The sequence below is a fragment of the Orbicella faveolata genome, unplaced genomic scaffold, assembly GCF_042242905.1.
Source record: "Orbicella faveolata isolate gen_17 unplaced genomic scaffold, um_ofav_v1 contig_3, whole genome shotgun sequence".
NCBI classification, from domain to species: domain Eukaryota; kingdom Metazoa; phylum Cnidaria; class Anthozoa; order Scleractinia; family Merulinidae; genus Orbicella; species Orbicella faveolata.
Window position 1 is genome coordinate 17,810,001 of NW_028301558.1, and position 24,480 is coordinate 17,834,480.

General features: G+C 40.0%; 2 protein-coding genes and 1 pseudogene across 3 annotated transcripts in view; all 3 read right to left on the minus strand.

The window, feature by feature from the left end:
* Positions 1-890, minus strand: part of LOC110047899 (sulfotransferase 1C4-like) — a 5,600-nt pseudogene extending 4,710 nt beyond the window's left edge. Inside the window, exon 1 of the transcript XR_016210002.1 lies at positions 466-890. The product of XR_016210002.1 is annotated as a sulfotransferase 1C4-like (transcript). The remainder of the gene's footprint in view (positions 1-465) is intronic.
* Positions 891-1,497: 607 nt separating this feature from the next.
* On the minus strand, positions 1,498-11,626 carry LOC149106717 (sulfotransferase 1B1-like). The gene is made up of 3 exons (XM_089298696.1): positions 11,208-11,626; positions 8,537-8,631; positions 1,498-1,902 (listed from the first exon to the last, which is right to left on the minus strand). The coding sequence occupies exons 1-3, from the start codon at positions 11,386-11,388 to the stop codon at positions 1,621-1,623; spliced, it is 558 nt and encodes a 185-aa protein (XP_089154822.1). The 5' UTR covers positions 11,389-11,626; the 3' UTR covers positions 1,498-1,620.
* Positions 11,627-14,947: 3,321 nt separating this feature from the next.
* On the minus strand, positions 14,948-24,075 carry LOC110047850 (sulfotransferase 1C4-like). Its single transcript, XM_089298693.1, has 4 exons — positions 23,740-24,075; positions 18,715-19,065; positions 16,660-16,754; positions 14,948-16,227 (listed from the first exon to the last, which is right to left on the minus strand). Exons 1-4 carry the CDS (start codon positions 23,918-23,920, stop codon positions 15,946-15,948), a joined length of 909 nt encoding a protein of 302 aa, XP_089154819.1. The 5' UTR covers positions 23,921-24,075; the 3' UTR covers positions 14,948-15,945.
* Between the last annotated feature and the right edge of the window lie 405 nt (positions 24,076-24,480).

Consider the following 24,480-nt stretch of genomic DNA (forward strand, 5'->3'; position numbering starts at 1 on the left):
CTTTTTCGGCTTTTAGAAACCCAGTATTTGCAAACAAGTGTTATGTATTATTGTCCATATGTAATAAAAAGAACGTTCAGTACAAGGAGACAAGAAGGTATGAACTTTATGTTATCGTGGTAAGCAAACAGAAAATTCGTATCTTCTTATGTACCACCGGATAATATCCTCTATGTTTAAACTAAATGATGGGCCGTGCAACGTAACGCTGATTAACGTAACGTCACGCTGATTAACGTAAAGTCATGCTGTGACTGAGGTTTACAGTATCTAGGGCTCGAGCCCCTGTCGGAACGGCCCCTTTTTCCAGTCCTTTAACGCTTCGGTTCTAGTTCTACTGTACGCAGGTTGTGCAGAACGTTCTGTGACTGCCTGAACATGTGACCATTCCCCCTCCTCCTCCTCCTCCTCCTCCTCCTCCTCCTATTACACCTATAAGATACCGCACGTCGAATACTGACTCACCTGACTTGGGGTATGTGACCACGAAAATGTCATCCGGCCTTGTCTGAAAATTCGTGATAAAGTCGCAAAGTAACTGAGGATTGGAAGCGAAATCTAGAGGCATTTTCAAGCCCAAAACGTTGATGAGTTTTTCCGACGTCCACTCGCCTTCTGTAACTTGAACAAATGGAGAACTCGCCATGATCATTAGTAACGCAGCACAGTACTTCAGCAATTTCCCTGATCGAATTCGGATACAAATCTCGTTTCCAGATCAGAGGCGATCTTTTCGGTTAGCACAGCTGACCGAAAACGCGCGGGCTCCGCGTACGAGATTGTGAGTCACGCAACTGTGTAAATGCGCAGTGAAGGCTTCTGAAAATCAAGTCACCCCTCGATAGATCGCGTGACTGACACAAACTGAAGCCTGTGTATTTAGAATACGTTTTCACTACGGGATATTTTTCCGGATGTCCTTACCTTTCAGTCATTCGTGTTATACCTTGTGCCGGAACATTGAATAACCGACCAAGAATTCCACTTTATTGTGCATTCATGCTATTTTATACATTCAGATGAAGCTGCAAATCAAAAGAGTTTAGATCTTTCCCGAAAAATAACTAATATAAAACCAGTTTTGAAAGAAAAGGCAACCCTTTCTGCTTTCGCATATTTTTCTTCCTTTCGACTGATTTACTTTTTTAATGCTTTAGCCGTTGATTTCTCCACTTTTTGGCGTGGGTTGAATTTTTAGGGCTCCAGATGGCATGGATAATGTATGCATGATGAATTTTACCACTTGAAAGTAACAAAACTGACCGCAGAATAGTGCACGTGACCCCTAATAATTGTTTCATCTTCGCCAGATGATGGTCTCCGCGGTCCCTGGTTACATAGACATTGCTTGATAATTTCTGATTTTATCCATTCCACGTTCAGTTTATCTCCTAATGTCCGCTTATTAACAGCTCTGTATATGTACTGGTGCGAATGTCTACCACAGGCCTATAAAAGCATCTTTTGACGACAGTTCTCTATCATATTCGTACCAGATTTTTTGATCATACATGTTTATTGTAATTTATTAACTGCAAGACAAATTAGCTATGTAAGTGGCGAGTCATTAAAACAAACTAACGCACTACAAATCCGTTTTCCCCAGCTCCTTGCCTCCTCCTATATCTCAAAATCAAACTCTAATCCACTTCCTTTTAATTTTGCCAACACTTCATTCTCAAATCTCTCATTCAGTTCTGGAGTGAAGTAATTCTTCCAGTCTCCGACCACGCCCTTCCGAAGTAGCGATGTTTCTCCCTGGTCAGCTGTCTTAATTTGGTAACTAACAGCATTCTTCTTCATCCCACTGAAACTACATTGTTCAGCAATGCGACTGAAGAGGTCATCTGACAGCGGCTTGTCGAGAAAGTTTGCTATCATTCGGACATGGGAAAGTAGATCCTAGTGGAGAGAGAAGTATTATTTTCTTGAGCCTATATCGAGGTTCCATTTGTCAAAGTTATATTTCTCGTGACAATTGGCCTAGGTACGCTGATAAACGTGCACACTGAACTGCCACAAAGACTGTCATCGTTTCAGAAATCCTCACAGAAAGTAACATGCCGTAAATCCTCGAATTAGCGCCCGGGACGCTTATTTCAAAAGTTTAGGAGAAGACGGGGGGGCGCTTATTCGAGGGAGGCGCTTAATCGACGGGGAAGGGTGCTTATTTCATTTTCCTCAAATCGTGGTCAGATATGATCTGGTTTTTTTGTAATAATTATATGTGTAAGTCCGGACCCATAGAAGTTTCAGAACGATCCTGTCTCTCTTGAAGAACTAAGTAGACTCTAAGTAATATAACCCCTTTTAAGAGGCTGTCTCTGTAAGAACCGACCACTGATTTTACCTCGAAAATTCGATTTTTCTCGTAAGCTTGGAGTTCAAAGCCCTTACCTAATCAATCACTAAAATGAGTTTTATTTCATTAAAAATTCCAATTGAAGTTTTCTAGGACTGATTGAAGTTCGGTCCGCTCGACACAAGTTTCATGCCCGCCGAAACTGGAAAAATAGCACATATTGCCGGCGCTCTAAAAAAAAATAATATTCGCTCAAAAGTCCCAATTCTTTTTTTCAACTATAGATATATCATAGCAGTTTGTTTAGCCATGTTGCAATTATAATTCAATGTTGTTCCTTCAACGGTTAAAAGAAGATTTTCTACCCGTTAAATCGAGTTTTGAACCAAACGCGAAAATAGCTCTACTTTGCAGGCACGTTTTAAAAATGTGGCACCTGTTTGAAACTGCTGAACTACATGGATAGAAAGTATAAATGTCCCTTAATTTAAAACAGTAATAAAATTTGTCTGCTCAATAGGTTTTCAAAACTAACGACCACTTAAAGTTCAGGAAATTCTGAAAATATTCCAGTGAGTAACTAACACACTCGCCTTCGTAAAGTGCTCCGGTAAATTCCCGTAAATCTCTTACCTGGCTTCAAGATTAAAGTTTTGGTCCTTTGTAGCGATCCTTGAAACCTACGGTAGCATTAAAACTGCCAGCTTTTCCTTCCAACGGTAGGTTTGTATACAAAGTAGATTTATACGTTCCTCATCTGTGTCGAGCGTGACCATCACATACTTCGATGTTCTTTGTATTACTGACCACTGTTTTCCTCGAAGCCGGTTTAATCATGTAGACTCCTCTTGAAGGGTTTGTAGAAGCACTCTTTTGGGCAACTTTCGGCACACATACATGTATGAACAGTAAACGGTGATTCGGGAGGCCAAGGAAGGATTGATAAACGCCACGGCCATTTTGTGTTTACAACAAGTGATTTAGTTCCCAATCTTCCCGTTATACCACGGGAAGATTGGGAACTAAATCATTTGTTGTAAACACAAAATGGCCGTGGCATTAATCTATGGGGCGCCGTTTGTAAATTTATTATTTAGACCGAATTTATGCCATTTTCCCCTTATTTATAAATAATTGGAAATGCCACAAAATTTGTTTATAAATAAGACACAAGAACTTGTCCGTTGATATGTAAATAATTATCTTAGGTACGTCCTGATTTATAAATAATCTTTTACCATAGGGTTATTATATATAAATAACAAACTAAACAACTTCAATTATTTATATATCAGGTCATCTCTAAAATAGTTATTTACATATCATAAAGTTTGTAAATGCCATTATTTATAAATAAATTACTTCACCGGGAGTGTAAATTCATTATTTAGAAATAATAAATTTCACCTCGCCGAGTGTAAATTTATTATTTATAAATAATGAACTTCACTGAGTGTGTAAATTTATTATTTATAAATAATGAACTTCACTGAGTGTGTAAATTCATTATTTATAAATAATGAAGTTTCATTTCGCCGACTGTAAATTTATTATTTAGAAATAATGAATTTAACCGTGTGTGTAAATTCATTATTTAGAAATAATGAAGTTTCATTTCGCCGACTGTAAATTTATTATTTAGAAATAATGAATTTAACCGTGTGTGTAAATTCATTATTTAGAAATTAATTATTTAGAAATAATGAAGTTTCATCTCGCCGAATGTAAATTTATTACTTAGCTCTTATTAACCGAGCTGGAGGTCTGTGTGGGAGAATCTTGACCGAGGTCGTGAGTACAGACCGAACGCAGTGAGGTCTGAACACACGACCGAGGTCAAGATTCTCCCATACAGACCGACTTAGCTCGGTTAATAAGATGTTTATTATATGGCAAAGAAGAAAACTTTAATTCGTTTAATGTAACTGGTTTGCCGACAGTTTGCTTGCGAACGGCGATGAGCTTAACTTAAACCTGCCGACATTTGCTCGTTCTCTTTACTTGTTTGTTTTGTCATCAGGCTTTTTGGCAGTGCCATAAATGATTGAGAAGAAAATAAAAGAAAATGGTGAACATTTTTGTATTTTAGTTTGCTACTTTGTCAACGCAAAATGAAACCGGTCTAGTTAGATGCCGGTCTAGATGGGAAAATCTAGACCGCGGTCAATATCGATTTCAGCCAATAATATTCGTGAATTCGGTAGTTCCTAGTGTTTGTGAGACGCAGCCATATAATAATTAGAAATAATGAACTTCACTGCGTATGTAAATTCATTATTTAGAAATAATAAAAGTATGAATGACTGACCCAGCGTCTCTTGCCCGATCGATTTCGGAGGCTTTTTCTCGCACTATAAGTGAGACAGTTAATGCTGCCCTTGCTCAGGTACGTATGCAGCCTGAAATTCAGCAGTGGCGGATCTAGGGGAGGCCCCCCCCCCCCCCCCCCCCCATTTTGGTTAATTGAGTTTAAGCGAGAATCACGCTTCAAATATCTATTATATAGTTCTTATTCACTCAACAATTCGGCAGCTCACACTGCAATAGGAACAACGACAACGACAACGACAACGACAACGACAACAACTACTCAAAGGCCGAGGTAACAGGTAAATTTTAAGCCAAGAAATTGCTGCATGAAGAAAATGCAGAACTTTTAAAATCGGGAAATCGAATAATGTCTTTAGATGTTTAGATAATTCTTTGTAGCCTGTGAACAGGCTCACGTTGGAGCACAAACGCGCTCGGCGTAGCTGAGAGCGAGAAATCCACGGGCGAAGCCGCGAGAGGAGAAAGTCACTTTCTTGGCGCCTCTTTCCCGCCGATCGCTATTCCTCTTCGTCACTCGCGTGTTTGATTCAAACGTGAGCCCGCTCGCAGGTTAAATTCTTTGTGACCTTTGTGACCTTTGGACGGATAGCTGTGTGACACACTTTGTTTGGCTTGATCAAGTCACGGCTGGGCATGTCTATTCCAGGCAAGTCTAAAGATCGTACACGTGGAAAGCTAAATTCATTTACGTTTAAACCATTATTGAATTTCAATAGAAATCAGACCTTTCACTTAACACGCCAAGCGATTTTTATTTTCTTCATGCAGCAGTTTCTTTTCTTAAAATTTACCTGTTACCTCGGCCTTTGCGTAGTTGTTCCTGTTGCAGTGTGAGCCGCCGAATTGCTGAGTGAATAAGAACTCCATAATAGAGAGTTGAGGCGGGGGGTTGGGAGGGGGGGAGAACGGGCTCCCCGGGCCCCTCCCCCAGATCCGCCAGTGCTGAATTTCAGGCTACATACCGCCGCCGTTACCTACTTGAGCAAGGGTAGCATTAACTGTCTCACTTATAGCACGAGAAACAGTCTCCGAAATCGATCGGGCAAGAGACGCTGGGTCAGCCATTCATACTTTCATTATTTCTAAATAATGAATTTACATACTCAGTGAAGTTCATTATTTCTAAGTAACAAATTTACACTCGGCGAGATGAAACTTCATTATTTCTAAATAATGAATTTCTAAATAATGAATTTACACACATGGTTAAATTCATTATTTCTAAATAATAAATTTACAGTCGGCGAAATGAAACTTCATTATTTCTAAATAATGAATTTACACACTCAATGAAGTTCATTATTTATAAATAATAAATTAACACTTGGCGAGGAGAAATTCATTATTTCTAAATAATGAATTTACACACTCAGTGAAGTTCATTATTTATAAATAATAAATTTACACTCGGCGAGGTGAAATTTATTATTTCTAAATAATGAATTTACACTCCCGGTGAAGTAATTTATTTATAAATAATGGCATTTACAAACTTTATGATATGTAAATAACTATTTTAGAGATGACCTGATTTATAAATAATTGAAGTTGTTTAGTTTATTATTTATATATAATAACTCTATGGTAAAAGATTATTTATAAATCAGAACGTACCTAAAATAATTATTTACATATCAACGGACAAGTTCTTGTGTCTTATTTATAAACAAATTTTGTGGCATTTCCAATTATTTATAAATAAGGGGAAAATGGCATAAATTCGGTCTAAATAATAAATTTACAAACGGCGCCCCATATTAATCAATCCTTCCTTGGCTTCCCGAATCACCGTTTACTGTTCATACATGTATGTGTGCCGAGAGTTGTCCAAAAGAGTGCTTATAGAAACCTTTCAAGAGGAGTCTACATGATTAAACCGGCTTCGAGGAAAACAATGGTCATTAATACAAAGAACATCGAAGTATGTGGCGGTCACGCTCGACACAGATGAGGAACGTATAAATCTACTCTATATACAAACCTACAGTTGGAAGGAAAAGCTGGCAGTTTTAATGCTACCGTAGGTTTCAAGGATCGCTACAAAGGACCAAAACTTTAATCTTGAAACCAGGTAAGAGATTTACGGGAATTTATCGAAGCAGTTTACGAAGGCGAGTGTAATAGTTACTCACTGGAATATTTTCAGAATTTCCTGAACTTTAAGTGGTCGTTAGTTTTGAAAACCTATTGAGCAGACAAATTTTATTACTGTTTTAAATTAAGGGACATTTATACTTTCTATCCATGTAGTTCAGCAGTTTCAAACAGGTGCCACATTTTTAAAACGTGCCTGCAAAGTAGAGCTATTTTCGCGTTTGGTTCAAAACTCGATTTAACGGGTAGAAAATCTTCTTTTAACCGTTGAAGGAACAACATTGAATTATAATTGCAACATGGCTAAACAAACTGCTATGTTATATCTATAGTTGAAAAAAAGAATTGGGACTTTTGAGCGAATATTATTTTTTTTAGAGCGCCGGCAATATGTGCTATTTTTCCAGTTTCGGCGGGCATGAAACTTGTGTCGAGCGGACCGAACTTCAATCAATCCTAGAAAACTTCAATTGGAATTTTTAATGAAATAAAACTCATTTTAGTGATTGATTAGGTAAGGGCTTCGAAATCTCAGCGTATGAGAAAAATCGAATTTTCGAGGTAAAATCAGTGGTCGGTTCTTACAGAGACAGCCTCTTAAAGCTGGTTTAGGCCTGCTGCACAGGGTTGGTTGGGGTTTAGGCAATGAATCAGCAAGTCTTCGCTACCATCCGTTGCGACGGTCGACGTGCAGTGCTTGAATGAGTCGATAATCACTTGCTTGTGATTAAAGGCGACCAAACCTATACATCCTTTGTTGTACAAGTACTCTTCCATAAAACAGGCAGAGGGGGAGGGGGGGGGAGCGCTTATTCGAGGAGAGGCGCTTATTTAAAATTTTGGCGTATATAGGAGAGGCTCTTATTCGAAGGGGGCGCATATTTGAGGGGAGGCACTAATTAGAGGATTTAGGGTATTCATCTTGGAATAGTGTAGTGACTGCCAAATGACTGGGATGCCAGATCCTAAAAGAGAGGAAACATATTCCAACCAAGATATTTAAAGAAAGACGAAATAACAAGTGATTCTTACGATCCGAGTTTTAAATGTTTCACCGGATACTCATCCAATTGAAATTCCGATCCTAGGAGTAAATTGTTCTTTTGATTAAAAGCTCAGTATATCATGATCATTTCTTGGAAGGTGTTGTTACTGGTGGAAATAGATTATTTAGTCATTTATGAGTTTGAAGTAGACTGCGAACAGTCTCTTTCTTTTCCTAGCGTTCGACTAGTGTCGTGTCCTAGTCCTAGCGCTTGACGAGCGATTGATCGGTGAAGCCGTCAGCTGCGGGCTCCGAGAGAAAGGAAGAAGTCTCCCTCTCTCTTTCTCTCTTCTCCTCTCTCTTCTCCTGTCTCTCCTCGTTTCTTTTCCTAAATGTCATAATTTTTAAACTCAGTCCCGCGTGTGGAGGATTTCAGGGACAAAACCCAACTAAGCTCAACTACTCCCAGTCTAAGGCTCGAGGCTTCTCTATAATGTGGTGAGGGGTAGATCAAAGGACAGTTGAAGTCTTGAAATGTGTTATGCGGCGGTTAAATTAAAACTGGGAAGATAGGCCGGACAATACAGAAAGTCAGTTCCATGTTTGTGCAGTGAAGCATTCTTTTATTCGCGGGAGCGAGAGGTAAGATAAAAGTTCTTTTTTCCTTTCTTCCGTCTTCGCGAAAAAAAAAACAAGCAAGTCGTAAGTTAGTGTCTCAGAGACTAAGACGCGCGCGCAGGAGGGAAATTCGGAAAAGTAAATACGTTTAGAACTAACTTAAAGCCTGCAAAAGCCCAACAAAATACAGGTCTCATTTAGCAAACCTTATGTAAATCTTCGTATTTAAGAAACAAGACATTTTGATCATCTTTGTACTTCCACCATTCCAGAACATGGTCAGTCCAGAGGTTCCAAGCCACTGTTAGAAAAGATCAATTCAGAACTAGTTACAGGAAGCACGAAAAGAGGTCCTTAGAACACGGCTTTAAATAGCGACTTTTCGTACTGGTCACCCTAAGCGAGACGACAAGAATCCACAACCTTTCCACATATGAGAGAGGCCGATAAAGTCGTTAGCCTCCAATGTTTTTTGCCTCAGCTCTCAATGAAAAATAATCAAAGTGGCTATCAGCCACTGAGTTTTGAAAAGGATCGTCTGCAAACGGTGGCAATTTTTATGCCACAACGCTGAGGTTTAATTCTATGGGTGTTATGCCATTGTTATATCGAAGCAGTAAAGATAAAGCCAGCTGGCATTGTTAGGAAAAAACGCAAAACGCAACTGTCAGAGAATACATAAGGAGAGATGTGACACAGTAAAAAGCACTCGTGAAGTCAAGATGCTACCACAAGGAAAGTCAGGCTGCTTCTCCACCTGGGGGTACTCCCTTAAATGGGCTATTTAGGTATGTACGGCACCAAAGGGTAGGGTTTTTCAGCCTTTTTGGTCATAAATAGGGTATCGATTTTGGCCATTTTGGTCTTAAATAGGGTATGGTTTTTGTACTTTAGTCTTGAGTTGGGTATGTTGTTCCGAAGAAGCTACAGCTTTTCCATCATTATCGATAAGACCATAACAAAAGCCCTTCAAAACTATGTTTAGGGCAGCTGTGTCAGCCGCAACGGTCATAAATAGGGTATCAAATTTTTGTTCCGGTTATAAATAGGGTAGGGAAAATCGCAGATTTTGGTCACAAATAGGGTAAGGTTTTGGGAAGCGAGCCGTACAACCCCTCCAAATTTTTCTGTGAGTACTCCTTTGGCTTCTCCACCACTAGAGCTGTTAGTAAGCGAATAATGTTAAATTTAGTATGTAATAAAGTTGACATACAGTGATATCAATGCAAAGATATGACAGATGATCAAGTTATGCCCACAACTTAAGCAGCTGTGAAGATGACCTCCGCGATACAGTGCAGTGCTCTAACAATGAAGCTATCAAGCCAACTGGGACCTAGTTACGTTGTGATCTCTTAATATACTCATTGATAGTGAAGAATGCGTTGATCATTCAGATCTTTTCATCTTTTTCGCTGTTCAAATTAAAGATATTTCGTATATTCAGTAACTAAAATTGACATACGGTAATCGCCTTTCAGTTCTAACTTTAAAATGTGCAGAGAAAATTGTTCGTGCACACTAGCTGGTGAACACAGACAGTCTCCTTGTGAGACGTAAGGCAAAATCAGTTAGTGAGCAGAGCGATCCAGACTCGTGGCTTGGGAACCTGAGGTCACCCCTTCCTCAAAACCACTGTCGAATCCCGGGGGGTCCTTCTAGGTGAAAAGGCCAAGGATCGTCGACGGAAAGTTTGAATCAAAGCACTAAGGGGCTAGTCAAAAAGTAAAGGGGGGGAGGGTGGGTCAGAGCATTTAAATATGTGGTGGTTAGATAACACATGACCCACGCCTTCCATGTGGCACAAAACTGAATGACCCAACCCTTATGAGGGTTGAAAATTACATGACCCACTCCCCTATGAAACATGACATTTTTGGTTGCATAATCCAACAAAACCACATTTTGTGTATGAAATTGTGGTATTATACACTTTTTTGATTTATTTCTTAACAATAATGCAAAATCGTCTAAAAATAATTATATTGCTTTCCTTTACTCTTGTTCTTTTGGTTGTTTTTTCAACTGGTTATATTGGTACTTAGAGTTTAGTTTTCAGTCATATTTAACAAAATTATCGCCAATTCAAGCAGTGAATTCAGCGACCGTGACGCACAGTTACGTTCAACGCTGAATTACCCACGGGCGTCTGTAATTGACTTAACTGCGCACAAGCTACAAATTTGATTTGTTTTAATGGAAAATGATGTTGCTCATCCGGGGATCTGTTTAAACGTCCGCCAGTGGTGGACTGGCGAGCAAGTGTACAAAGCCTTATATTCAGAAATTAATACAGCGAGGGTTGGCTTGGTCCCTTTTAATTCACAGAGCTCAGCCTTGGTTATTATTTTCCACCAAGAAATCAGATCATAATCTCTTGTTTCCACTAATTTCCCTGATTGGTATTCCAAAAGCAACCCGGTTACGCTTCGTAAAGCCTCTTGTCCCTTGAATTTGTTCTTTTTTACCCGTTATTTAATGCTTTCGGCTACTTCGAACTCGGTTGTTAAAAAATAAATACAATTGAGGAGAGCTTCGAATGCCCAATTTCAATGGACCTTTTTACCGATGTCACGCAATTCCGATTTTTTTCATCCAGACAAAAAAATAAGCCTCACCGCTCTAATTATTATGCCGAATTTAGAAAATATGCGAAGCATCAAAAGAATCCCCTGGAATTGCAAATATGACACTCCAAACTTGTCAATTTTTATAAAGAAATGTTCTGTCACGTCAGAACAAGCGTTGCCCTCTATCGTTGTTAAATCCTGAGCCTCCGCAATGCCCCGAGTTTAACGCTATTTGTCCCTGACGTATCACTGGGCAGTAACCCTTCTAAGGAACGTTTTCACACCTTTTGATCAAGTATTGCCTCACCTGACTTGGGATATGTGACCACGAAAACGTCATCCGGTCTCGTCTGAAAATTCGTGATAAAGTCGCAAAGCAACTGAGGATCGGGAGTGAAAAATGCAGAAATTTTCAGGCCCAAAACGTCAACGAATTCCTCAGATGTCCAGTCGCCTTCTGTTACTTGAAAGACAGGAGAACTTGCCATGATTATTTGTGCAAATCAGTGCTAAAGATGGGCCGATAACGATACCAAATATTCGATACCGAGATCGGTTCGGAAAATACCGCTATTCAGGCGATCGATACCGCACGCGACTTGGTCACACTTTGTCTCCTTCTGAGCCTGCACTCTTCTGGTCAGCAACAAAGCAAGCGTGCAGTCTTGTGCAGTGGACCTTGCATTTACTGCAGTGATGATTATGTTCTTGATCAGAACTAAAAGGTTTGAAAAAAAGGAAAAACAATTATTAATTAAACATATGTCTTAGTTAATGAATTAAAAACCTTTGACTTGCTTGTCTGTGTTGTTGTACCCTGTGTCAAGAGATTATCCCTTGCCTGTGTACATCCTCCCCCTCCCCTAAAAAAAAGTCGTAAAAAGGGACGCCTGTGTAGCGGGGTCGCTAATCGTGCTCCGCACTCCGGGTGGTTAACCTGGAATGATTGGAAAGTACGCTGATTTGGTGTCACAATAATCTACATTACGTAAGACATTTGCCGTCTGTTAATTGGTTAATCGATCATTTTCTCCACAAACCGCGCGGGTGGCATGTACCAGAAACCAGGCATTTTCGATCCGCCTCAAAGGCAAACACCGCGAGAAGTTTGCAATTGTGCCTAGCCACAGAATATCTAACATTCTCTCACATGTTGTAAATTTTCTTTAATTGATTAACATTCTCACATATATGCGAGTTGCGCCAACAACTACAGACGTACAGAAAATTAAATGTCTGCAACCGATGACTAAGATCCTCCTAGAGGATTGAAACCATTGTCTCGCCTGAACAAAGCCAAACAATGATATGTACACGCAAAACAGTCAACAGACTTGCGCGTAAACAGCTGTATTTGATTCATGTGGTACCAGGGGGGACAAAGGAGGCTTAAACCTATATATCGAGCTCGAGAGACAAAAGTTCAATCGAATTGATGCAGGAAACATAAGAACGTCTTTACACAAACGTTTAGCTTTCTCGAAGTAAAGCTACAGCAATCTCTGACGAAGCCGCCGGACGAGAATAAATATGATATCCATAAAAGGAAGCAACATACTTGACTATACTAGCGAACACAGGTGAATATATGAAAGATCACATATTTGAACTGTGGAGAAAGAGTAGAAAGATATGAAGACATGGTTGATCATCGCAGTTATATACACAACTTGAACAGTCGAAGCCTAAACAACATTCAAGCCTGAACGTGATTATAACCCATGACCCGGTCCAGCGCTCTACCAATTGCAACTCAACTACCAAGCCAACTGGGATTTCGTCACGCTGTGAGTTCGTAATATACCCGTAGGATATATATTACGAACTCGTACGTATTAACATTTTATTATTTTTTAATTGTTTAAAATAAATAGATTCCATGTGCAGTAACTGATCACAGAAGACGTCAAAATTTAGTGACACACTCGGCTGTTGCCTCCTGTGCCACATTTTTGTTCTTACCACGTTTGACGTCTTCTGTGTTGTCAAGTAGAATACTGAACAACAATCAAAATTTATAGTGCGAGACAACCCTGCCTTTGGTAAAACATGTACAGATCACGTGACAAACAGGTAACTCGATGACGTCACAATATCGACATCGATATTAAGATCGAAGAAAAAAGTCAGAATCGATGGTCTCTTACGGCTAACGACGCTTTTTTACGGCTAACGGTTCTCTTTAGGGTTAAGGGAACTCTTAGAAATTACATTCCATTGTTTAAAAAAATCAGAAATTTATTTTGATTACTGTAAAACATATTTAAGGTCTTAGGACCATTCCGGGATGGAAAAAGGTATTATTACACGATTTGTAGACCACCATAGTTACCACAATACACGACACAAAAAAATCTTTATTTAGTCTAATTTTTTGACAGTTAATCAGTGTTGACGGTTAATGGTTAAAAGTTTCCGATCTAAATTTCTGGCCCGTTTTATAGCTAACGTCTAACCCCATTGAGACCCTCAGAAACGTACTCGGTATCATATCGGTCTGAAAAAAAATAGTATCGGCCATCACACAACTAAATCGGGGCAACCTCCTGAGAATGCGTTCTTTTGCCTCGTCACGAGGTCCTTCCAAATAGCGAGGAAAGATTGCGTGACGTGCACAAAGAGCGTCTCCGTGTATTAAACATGGAGTGTTTTTCTGTGGACGTTTCCGGTTACCCCGTGGGGAACTCCTATATATGGGATCTTTAGGGGAAGGGGGGTGGGAGGGAGTTCCCACTTAACAAGATCTGCTGCTTTTTGCTTCCCTAACAATCTCGTTTCCAGGATTTTTCCCTTGAACGAGGCTGCCTTTCTATCTCTGGGACAAGATATGCCCAGATGTAACTAATCGATAACATCAATGAAATCAATGAGTAATCAATGGGCAATCTATGGGTAATCAGTTGATCAGTCATTGATTATTACCGATGATCGATAAGCAATCGATGGTTAATCAATAGGCCAACAAACTCCCATCATCAGTCACTGAATACATTGATTAGTCATTGATGACGTTGGTTAGTCGTCGATATCAGTTATCTATTGGCTAAGCAAACAATAACAAATCGACAACAAAGAAATACGAACAGCTTCTTTAAAGTTCTTATGAAGTAAACATACTTGCTGCTGATTTGAAAGGCTTTTCCAAGTTAAGAAGAATGGCGCTTTCCTTTTTCGAATATCCTTTTTCATTTTGGAGATATTTACGTTTTTGTATTATCCAAATGAGGAAAGTGATGACGTCATAAGAAGTTCTTCTTTAACCGTAAAACACCTTAATTAAGTACATCAAAAAAGAAACAGAATGACACCTATTCTGTTGTTGCCATGGCAATACTCTTGGCTCCAGTCTCTGTCTGTGAAAAACCAAATATCCCTATTTGCAACCCTTTAAAGTGGGCCAGAGGGTCTTGCTCGGAGCACACATGGTTCGTATATTGTCTTAACTCTCCTCATTAGAATGTTGGGAGTGGATGATCCTTGTTCAAGACAAAATCTGGGAATTTTAGTCCTAATTAGAACAAGACCAGTGGCATAACTGTTGTCATGGCAACGGCACAATGACTGTCACTTTGTTTTTTTTGTGATGTACATTTCTGGTGCCAAGTTTAAAGAACACTGCTCCAATGTATGTACAGACATTCATCACTTTCCTTATTTGAATAGTGCAAAAACGGGAATATCTCTAAAAAGAAAGAAGATATTCCAAAAAAGTAAACACCATTTTTCTTTACTTTGGAAAGCCTTTCACATAAGCAGCAATTATTTTTTGCTTCATAGGCTTTTTGAGGTTCATCAGTTTACAATGCAAACTTGCCTAACCTATGACGACAGCATCTAGATTTTTGTTCAACCTCGTCCAAAGGTTGTTGAATAAATTACTTTATGTGTATTTTACGTTCCAAAATAGACTCCAAGAAGGCTCTAGAAAGTTCGGTTAAAAATATAAATTAGACTTCTTGCCATTTTCGCAGTGGGTACTTATAAATTAAGAAACTAGTAGTTACCAGTACTTTTGCCGCACGATTAAATCAACAACGGTACAATCAATGTCAGTATCTTTTTTCATTGAAGTGCCAAAGACAACAACATTGAAATTTATTCCCTCACATTGACGAATCGTGATTGATATTACAGGTAAGATAATATGAATATTTGCTAATTCTGAAGAATTATTGCACATGATATGTAAGGCATGTAACGAGACTTGTTGGATAGTTATTAAAAATTAACCTGTAGTCACTAGATGAGGGTTTGTTCCTTGCTTTGATTTTATTCGTCTTGTTCTGTCGTTATCTTTTAAAGCCAAGTAGCATAATTGTGATGGTAGGAAGTAGGGCTTTCCACAAGTTGCTCGAGATTTCCTAAAAAGGTTGCCCTCAATTTCTCAAAAAGTTGTTCAAACTGATGTGCTAAAAAAGTCAAAAGTTGCCTTTTGTACCGAAAGCTACTCAAGAGTTGCTAAAAAAAAAAAAATCGTTGCTCTCTTCCTTTATTTGGTCTGATGCAAAAGTAGAACAAAAGTAAGATTTCGAAGCATTTTTACGCAATTTTGCGGCGTAACCAGCGTTGCTAAATAATTAACTTTGTCCTCGATTAAAATAAAAAATGTATGAGTAAAGACTACGCATCAATATTAATCTTGTAAAATTGTTCACCTGAGACGCTCGAGTCAGTCGAGTGTGAATCTTCGTCCACCATTTTGAATTTTTTAAAAATTGAAAATTAATAAATTAATAAATTGTCTACTAAGACATTGTGAAATATGGAAGCAAGGCCAATTTTAAGCACTAAGAGCTTCTCCGTTTTCTCAGAATTGATAGAAAACTAGAAATTGCTTAGAATGCATAAAGTTGCTCGAGACGAAGAAAGTTGCTAGAAATGCAAAAAGTTGCCAAAAAGTTGCCGAGCAACTTCTGGAAAGCCCTAGTAGGAAGAATAATTTTGACAAACTACCGTAATATCGGCATTATAGCCAAAAATTCTGAGCACTCCTGGGTGCATAATATGCTGTTTTTACGAGAACAATCGGCAAAAGCCTAGGTCCACTATATCTCAAAGTCAAACTCTAATCCACTTCCTTTCAATTTTGCCAACACTTCATTTTCAAATCTCTCATTCAGTTCTGGAGTGAAGTAATTCTTCCAGTCTCCAACCACGCCCTTCCGAAGAAGCGATGTTTCGCCCATACCAGGTTTCTTAAGTAGGTAGCTTGCCGCATTTTTCTTCATTCCACTGAAAGTACACTGTTCAACAATGCGACTGATGAGTTCATCTGACAGCGGCTTGTTGAGGAAGTTGGCGATCATTCGAACATGGGAAAGTAGATCCTAAAGGAGAGAAAATTATTATTTTCAGATCGTATTCTCTTGCTATTTTCTTGAGTTTATATTGAGGTTCTATATGTCAAACGTTTTTTTTCTCGAAGCTTTTTTGAAGCTTCTCTAACATGTGGTAAGGGTTGGCAATGTATTATCAACGTTAAAATTAAACATATTATAGGAAGATAGGCGAGAGTATTAAAATTCAGAGAGGTTTTAATCATACTCGCGCGGTCAAGAGTTCTTCTATTCGCGGGGGCCGGGATTAAGAAAATCTTTTTTTTCCTTTTTTCCTTTCCTATCGCCTTCGCGAAACAGGTTATCTCGGCTAATGACTCAGAGCCTGAGAAGCGCGGGCAGGAGGGAAATTCGGAAAAGTAAGCGTGCTCACAATTGACTTGGCTAGAGCCTGCAACAAAATACGGGTCTCATTTAACAAACCTTCTGCAAATCTTCGTATTTGAGAAACAACACATTTGGATCATCTTTGTGATTCCACCATCCCAAAACATGGTCATTCCAGAGGTTCCAGGTCACTGTTTGTAATAAATGATCAATTCAGAACCATTAACAGGAATCACGAAAAGAGGTCACCAGAACATGTGATTGTCTCGTGGTTTTCAACGATCTGACGAGAGAGCACTCCCATGTGCCATGGTTGGGGATGCTTCTCGGCAAATTCAGATTAAACCCCCTACTGCGATCAATCTAGATGGGGTTCGAGCTTTATTTAAGCCCTAAAAGAAGCTAACAGATACTATTTTAAATCGGATAGGCAGCGTTTTCTCTTCGACTAAAACCAATCAACGTTTTGATCGCCTTATACATGCACTGGACGGCGGGTGTACAAAATGTCAAACACGAACGAGCGAAGGAGTGTAATTCGCCTTCAAACTTACAACTTGCACAATAGCTATAAGCTTTTCCACGCCCGCAAAATAGCTATGCTATTTTCCAGGTTAAAAATGAAAAACTGTCTGATAAAACCCTTAAGCTCTGTTACTGGTAAAGAAGATCCCCCCTCCCCCCTATCCCAACCCTGACCTTAGCCGAACGAGTTAGTTGAGTCAGATGAGGAAAAAGGAGTTGTACAACTTGACAAATTGAAATGCTTGATATGCCACACAATTCTCCTTTATATTGCAATATTTATAGCGGACGCCACATCATGCAGATCCTCTGTCCTGATAGACTACGAGCAGTCCCTCTTTCGCTTAGTCCGTCGTGCGTGACGAGAAAGAAAATTGCGAGAAAAAAATAGCCGCGCGAAATCCTGGGGGTGAGGAGCGCGCGAAAGGAGGGACTACCGCCTAAGCCCAAGAGTTTGAATCATGCGTTGCTCTCACAACGTAAAAATATGATTGGTTTATGTTACGAGCGTTGACAACGCGTTGTCAACATTCGAGATACGTGTGATGTCTTGCAGGAATGTTTTGGAACCGGAGCAAATCGAAGAGTTGGAATCGCGCTTCGCAAGCCGTTGCCGTGATGTTCTTCCTTCCGATTCTGCCAAAAGGCTTTTGTAAGATTTAAAACTTATCAAGTGTTTTATTTGGCAAAGCTTTCCACCTCCAACCCGACTGCGAGCGTGTTAGTTCACCGCTCAACAGCATCGTCCAAGTCAGCGAATATGAATTCACTGGTGAGCTTGGCCTTTCTGCCGTCCATTTGAAAGATTGAACCGGACTTTCACTTGAAACCACACATTCACCTGAAACTTTCCGCTGCTATCTGCAGTTGGATGATCTCCTATGTCAAATACATAGTGTAAATTCTCGGCTGAAACTCTGCATTTGAAATCTTCCTAATAACTTTTAGATTTTGCAGACGCAGCGAAAATCGTTGCAAGATGCCTCATTCGCTGTCTTCTTTTTAAAACTTCTTTGGCAATTTCGCTGAACGAACACTGAACGAAGATATACTTCTCACAGCATGTTTCTGCCTAGTTACTTGAAGAGTAGTAGAATCGAGCAATTTTATTCAGGATATCTCCCAGGGTTATTGACAACAGGCGATAACAAGAGGACGTCAAGATGAGAAATCCTACACCGAAAAATCACTCGGCCGTGAGAGGTCAAACTCTTGGGCTTAGGCGGTAGTTCCTCCTTTCGCGCGCCCCTCGTCCCCAGGATTTGCGCGGCTATTTTTCTCTCGCAGTTTTCTTTCGCGTCGCGCACGACGGACTAAGCGAAAGAGGGACTACTCGTAGTCTACTGTCCTGATCGAATTGTAATTTGGAGTGTTGTTTTTGTGGAGGCAAGAAACCCGGAGCACCCGGGGAAAAACGCTAGGAACAAGGCGAGAACCAACCACAAACTCAGCCCACATATGGTACCGGGCTGGAATCGAAGCCGGCCACATTGGTGGGAGGCGAGCGCTCTCACCACTGCGCCAACCCTGCTCCCCAAACCAATACAAGAAATGTAAGTAAAGGGTATTTATAGAGCAGTATCAGGTTTTCTGGAGTCTTAAGGCTCATTTAATTACCAAACTTACCATTTCCTTCCACAAATAACTTGGCATAAAACTCCCATGGTCCATTAAAACCATTTTCAAAAAACTTCAAACTTGTCACAAATTTAAAAAACGATACTGCAACATCCTTTGGATTGCGAGCAACGTAAATATATTTACACTTGATGTCTTCATTTGCACTTTTAGGGACGATATTGTAGGGAAGGTGAGCCTTTAAAATGCGGGGACTCGGCAGAGCGTCGAAGTCAGGATGCTCCTCAACTGGATTGGTTGACGACCATTCCAGGAACGGAATTCGTTTATTAATGTGGTCACTTTTGACTTGTCCTTCGTTAAAAATCTGCCAGACAATTTCTTGAACCCAAGTTGTCCCTAAACGAAATGATGTTCAATTTAGTATGCAATAATTAACAAACAAAGAAGTCTCGACTGTGCTCTGTTCTGTTGTAAAGCACTTAGGAAGCGGTAGAGCACGAAAGAAGTGTTTTTCCCTAGTTCTTGAGTGCTCTACCGCTTCCTAAGCGCTTTACAACAGAACAGAGCACAGTCGAGACTTCTTTATTTGTTTTATGATAAAGAATCCAATAATTTCGCCACGCATTCGGCTGAATTTTCAAACCAAACTTTAGTTTCCAAACGAGTCAAAGTGGCGTCAGCCGTGCTCTGTTCTCTGATAAAGCACGCTAAAATAAGCCAATAACAATCCACGTTAGAATTGTTTAACTAATTTGATTGGCTAACGAAGCGGCAGCTGTCAATCACAAACGGGACTTCAGCTAAGCTTTCAGCTTCGAGTAGTTTCGAGCGGCTTTCGAGAGAAGAACGATGCCTTCAAAGTTCGCTCTTAAGTTAATTTTCAAATGAGGATCTAAAGGCAGGTAAAGGTTTGTAGTCCAGAGGAATTCGGCCGTATTGTGGCTCATGAAAACGTGCACTTTTCCAATGGAAATTACTAAACAAGGAGCTCAAAGCTTGCGGATGACACTTGTTTAACGTGGGGTCTTTCATCCTAAGTGGCTGCTTTGGGCTTTGCTCATGTTTTATCCTAAGACCAGTCGAACGCAGATTAGAGTATCGTGTAAAACCCGTAAAAAATCACATAAATTGCAGCTCTTTGTCAAGGTTCTTCTTAGTTCAGCGATTACGTTGTCCAGCGTTTCGATAGGAAGTTTTCCCCTCCTGCTGAAAAAATCTCGTTTACATTACTTCGCCGATGCAATACCTTTTCATCTTCCCCATTACTACACGTCAATCGTTTGCATCTTCTTCGTCAGTATAGCTTAAGGCTTCGAACACTTAAAGGTCATCGCCATCAATAACGTCCTTGAACATGACGAGTTGATACTCGGCGCTTTCCCGCTCCAAACAGAGTAATTATTACCGTACTTCTCTTTCCATAGCTTCCAGTTCTCGGGGATCTCGCTACTTAATTGACCACAAATCTAAATGTTGCGGAGACAATGATATCTAAAGGAATAACATTGAATAAAGTGATGCTTTAGGCGGCAAGGTACCGGAAGTTGTTTTCGCTCGTAGGCATTCGTAGACGGTAGACGTTGTCAAGGAATTTGAACTACCCTTTCGCTGCAACGTGTGATATTAGATAGCAGAGAGAACCTTAAACGAACGTAGTCAATCAAGGTTTAATCCGGCTACTGTAACTCAGGAACGCGTATATTATACAACTGTATTTATAGCATAAATTACATAGCCGTTACAAAACATAAGCGTGCATATAAAGAATATTTCGCAAATTAGCATATTATAGCCTTGAATTAAGGTATGTCCGCCATTTTGAATAATCAAATCCAGCCGGTGTCAGAAAATCGTTTCTCCAGTTTAGCTACGACGTCAGTGCTTTCTCACTGGCTCAAAGCCAAGCCTTTTTGTTCATTCACTTTATAAGTGCGACACCACCCGGATGGTTGGGCGGCCAGTTAACTCCACCGCAATATACACATCTCTCTTAATCTGTCTTGAAACAATACCTCCTGGATGTATATTCAAGTATTATTCCTAAACCACCCCCTAAAAATCCCCCTAATATCCCCTCACAGCCTGCATTCTATTAATCCTCTACATATACCTACACCGACCACTTCTCATTAATCCCCCACATATACCTACACAGCCTACATTTCATTAATCCCCTACATATACCTACATAGCTTACAGCTCATTGATCCTTCACATATACCTACACAGCCTACATCTCATTAATGCTCCACATAAATCTACACATCCTACATCTCATTAATCACCCACATATACCTACACAGATTACATTCCATTAATCCCCCACATATACCTACACAACCTAGAGCTCATTAATCCCTCACATATACTTACACTGCCTACATGTCATTAATACCCCACATATACCTGCACAGCTTACATCTCATTAATCCCCCAAATATACCTACACAGCAGTACATCTTAATAATCTTCCACATATACAAACAAGGCCTACATTTCATTAATCCCCTACATATACCTACACAGCAATACATCTCATTAATCCCTCACATATCTACACAGCCTACATCCCATCAATCCCCCACATATACCTACACAGCCTACATCTCATTTATCCCCCACATATAACTACACAGCCCACATCTCAATGATCTTCCACATATACCTACACAGCCCACATCTCATTAAATCCCCCAAATATACCTACACAGCCTACATCTCATTAATCCCCCACATATACCTACACAGCTTACATCCCATTTCTCCCCAACATATACCTACACAGCAATACATCTCATTTATCCCCAACATATACCTACACAGCCTATAGCTCATTAATCCCTTGCACATACCTACACAGCCTACATCTCATTAATCCCCCACATATACTTACACAGCTTGCATCTCATTAATCCCCCACATATACCTACACAGCAGTACATCTCTTTAATCCCTCACATATACCTACACACAGCCTACATCCCATCAATCCCCCATATATACCTCACAGCCAGTACATCTCATTTATCCCCCATATATACCTACACAGCCTACAGCTCATTAATCCTTCATATATACCAACACAGCCTACATCTCATTAATGCCCCACATATACCTACACAACCTACAGCTCATTAATCCCTAATATATACTTACACTGCCTACATTAGATTAATCCCCCAAACATACCTACACAGCTCACATCTCAATAATCTTCCACATATACCTACAAAGCCTACATTAGATTAATCCCCAACATATACCTACACAGCATACATGTCATTAATCCCTCACATACGCCTACACAGCCTTCAGCTCATGAATCCCTCACATATACCTACACAGCCTACAGCTCATTAATCCCTCACATGTACCTACACAGCCTACATCTCATTAATCCCCCACATATACTTACATAGCCTACAGCTCATTAGTCCCTCACATATACTTACAGTGCCTACATCTCATTATAAATCCTTCAAATATACCTACACAGCTTACATCTCATCAATCCCCCAAATCATACCTACACAACCTATATCTCAATAATCTTTCATTTATACCTACACAGCCTACATCTCATTGATTCCCCACATATACCTACACAGCCTACATCTCATTAATCCCTCACATATACCTACACAGCCTACATCTCGTCAATTCCCCACATATACCTACACAGCCTACAACTCATTAATCCCCCACATATACCTACACAGCTTTCATCGTATTAATTCTCAACATATACCTAAACAGCCCACATCTCATGAATCCCTCACATTTACCTTAATTCACAGTTTGCATTTCATTAAATCGTTTCTAGAGTCATTGGTCATTATATTCAGTGGTTATCAACTCATGTACAACCAAGTGGTCTTAAGATATCTTGGAACAAGTAAATTGACTATCGTTAGTCAAATTATCCGTTCACTTGTAGCCTGCGAACAGGCTCCTGGTTGGGTTGATGGGTTAGTGCGAGCTAGCCAAGTGTGGTCTACAGCGAGCGGGGAGAGCCGAGAGCTGGAAGCCTGTTCGCAGGCTAGTTCACTTGCCGTGCGTTCAGCCGTTCGAACGGATACCGTAAGGAACGTTTTCGCGTGAGAGGTCACTTATTCGCCGATGCATTATTGTGGTTGAATCGGCAAAGTTCTTCTTTTAACGACGCTTTTAGGGTCGAGAAAGTAAAATTGGCGGTGTACTTACTTCTGTTTACGTGACGCGTGATTGGTGAAAAAAATTCTCCGTGATGCGTGGTGTAATAGAAAAATTCAGCATGATGCGTGATTGGTACCCCACCTTTGCCACCCTCTTGGTGATCGAATGATTAAACAATTATCCCGAATTATTGAACTTCATCGTCGCAAAATATCGTGATATTTCAGGGTCTCACAGATCAATTATTTGCGTAAGATGACTTCGGGAAAATATTGATCTGCTCGCCAGTGACAGTGAGTAACGATATTTAGCTCAGCCTCGTCCAGCATTTGTTAAACATTATTTTCCTTGTTAACGCTCGATACCCTTGTTCTGAGGTCTAAAATTAGCGCACATCTCTAATAATGACCTCGGCTAATCAGAAATGCCCTTCGTTTGCGTATACATTTGAGGAGAAATGCCCAATTAGATCCGATTCAGAGTGATAATCCTACTCTATTTCAGAACAAAAAGTCGAATCTACACCCTGTTTCAGACGGAAACAGCTCAAAAAGCATACCTTTTTGACGCTGCAAATACCTTTATGGTAAAAAGTATAAAATAGAGTTAGTTGCCTGTACTTGACTGTCACAATAATGTCACAGTACGTTGCGCAATACCACGGTCACGAACACAATAACTCCACCGAAATCATGTCACGCCTTACTGTACACATAAGTGAGAGAAAGCTATGTTCTCTGACCAGTCGAGCCAGTGAGTCTCTCCAAAGCCCCGAGTTTAACGCCAGTGTCCACTGGACACGTTTATAAGGGTCAACAATGCCCCAGATTTAACTACTAGTTGTCCCTGACATGTCATGTCTACTGGATAATAACTCTTAAGAACGTTTATACACATTATGATGTATTGCTTCACCTGACTTGGGATATGTGACCACGAAAACGTCATCCGGTCTCGTCTGAAAATTTGTGATAAAATCGGAAAGCAACTGAGGATCGGGAGTGAAAAGTACGGAGATTTTCATGCCCAGCACGTCAATGAATTTTTCAGATGTCCATTCCCCCTCTGTTACTTGAAATACGGGAAAACTCGCCATGAATGATTTGTGCAAATCGGTGCTAAAGATGAGTCGATACCGATACCAAATATTCGATAACCGAGTTCGCGTCGAGAAATATCGATACCAGCGAGAAGTATCGATGTCTTTGGATACTGCACGTGACTTCGTCACGCTTGTCTGCTTCTGAGCCTGGGTTCCTCTGGTCAGCAACAAAGGAAGTACGCAGTCGTGTGCAGTGGGTCGAGCAGTGGACTGTTCAGTTATAAGCGTTCTTCTTATACTTCTGTTTATGCTTATGTTCGCTGAGGACATGCTGACATGAGTATTAAGTTCTCGCTGATTAGCTGAAGGTCTTTCGCTTATGCTTCTGCTTCTGCTTATGCCAACCATGTTCCCACTGGACATAACGGCGATATAAGAAGAACACAAGGTTTTGATATTCTCATGCTTACATGATTATGCCCGGCCGTCGACCACCGATTAGCGCATAAGCTTCTTTTCTTTTGTTTATACTTATGCTTATGCTTGCGCCGCTAGAGAGGACCGGGCTTTACTTTACTTTACTTCACTTTACTTTATTGTAAATAATATTAATT

What these genes read in the sequence shown, in the direction of transcription:
- LOC110047850 (XM_089298693.1), bottom strand. Translation starts at nt 23,920, where the DNA reads ATGGCGAGTTTTCCCGTATTTCAAGTAACAGAGGGGGAATGGACATCT. An exon ending in GGTCACATATCCCAAGTCAG is followed by an intron (nt 19,066 to 23,739) that starts GTGAAGCAATAC and finishes CATTTCGTTTAG; the next exon opens with GGACAACTTGGGTTCAAGAA. An exon ending in GTTATTTGTGGAAGGAAATG is followed by an intron (nt 16,755 to 18,714) that starts GTAAGTTTGGTA and finishes TATTACAAACAG; the next exon opens with TGACCTGGAACCTCTGGAAT.
- LOC149106717 (XM_089298696.1), bottom strand. Translation starts at nt 11,388, where the DNA reads ATGGCAAGTTCTCCTGTCTTTCAAGTAACAGAAGGCGACTGGACATCT. An exon ending in GGTCACATATCCCAAGTCAG is followed by an intron (nt 8,632 to 11,207) that starts GTGAGGCAATAC and finishes CTTTTCTAACAG; the next exon opens with TGGCTTGGAACCTCTGGACT. An exon ending in AATACGAAGATTTACATAAG is followed by an intron (nt 1,903 to 8,536) that starts GTTTGCTAAATG and finishes TCTCTCCACTAG; the next exon opens with GATCTACTTTCCCATGTCCG.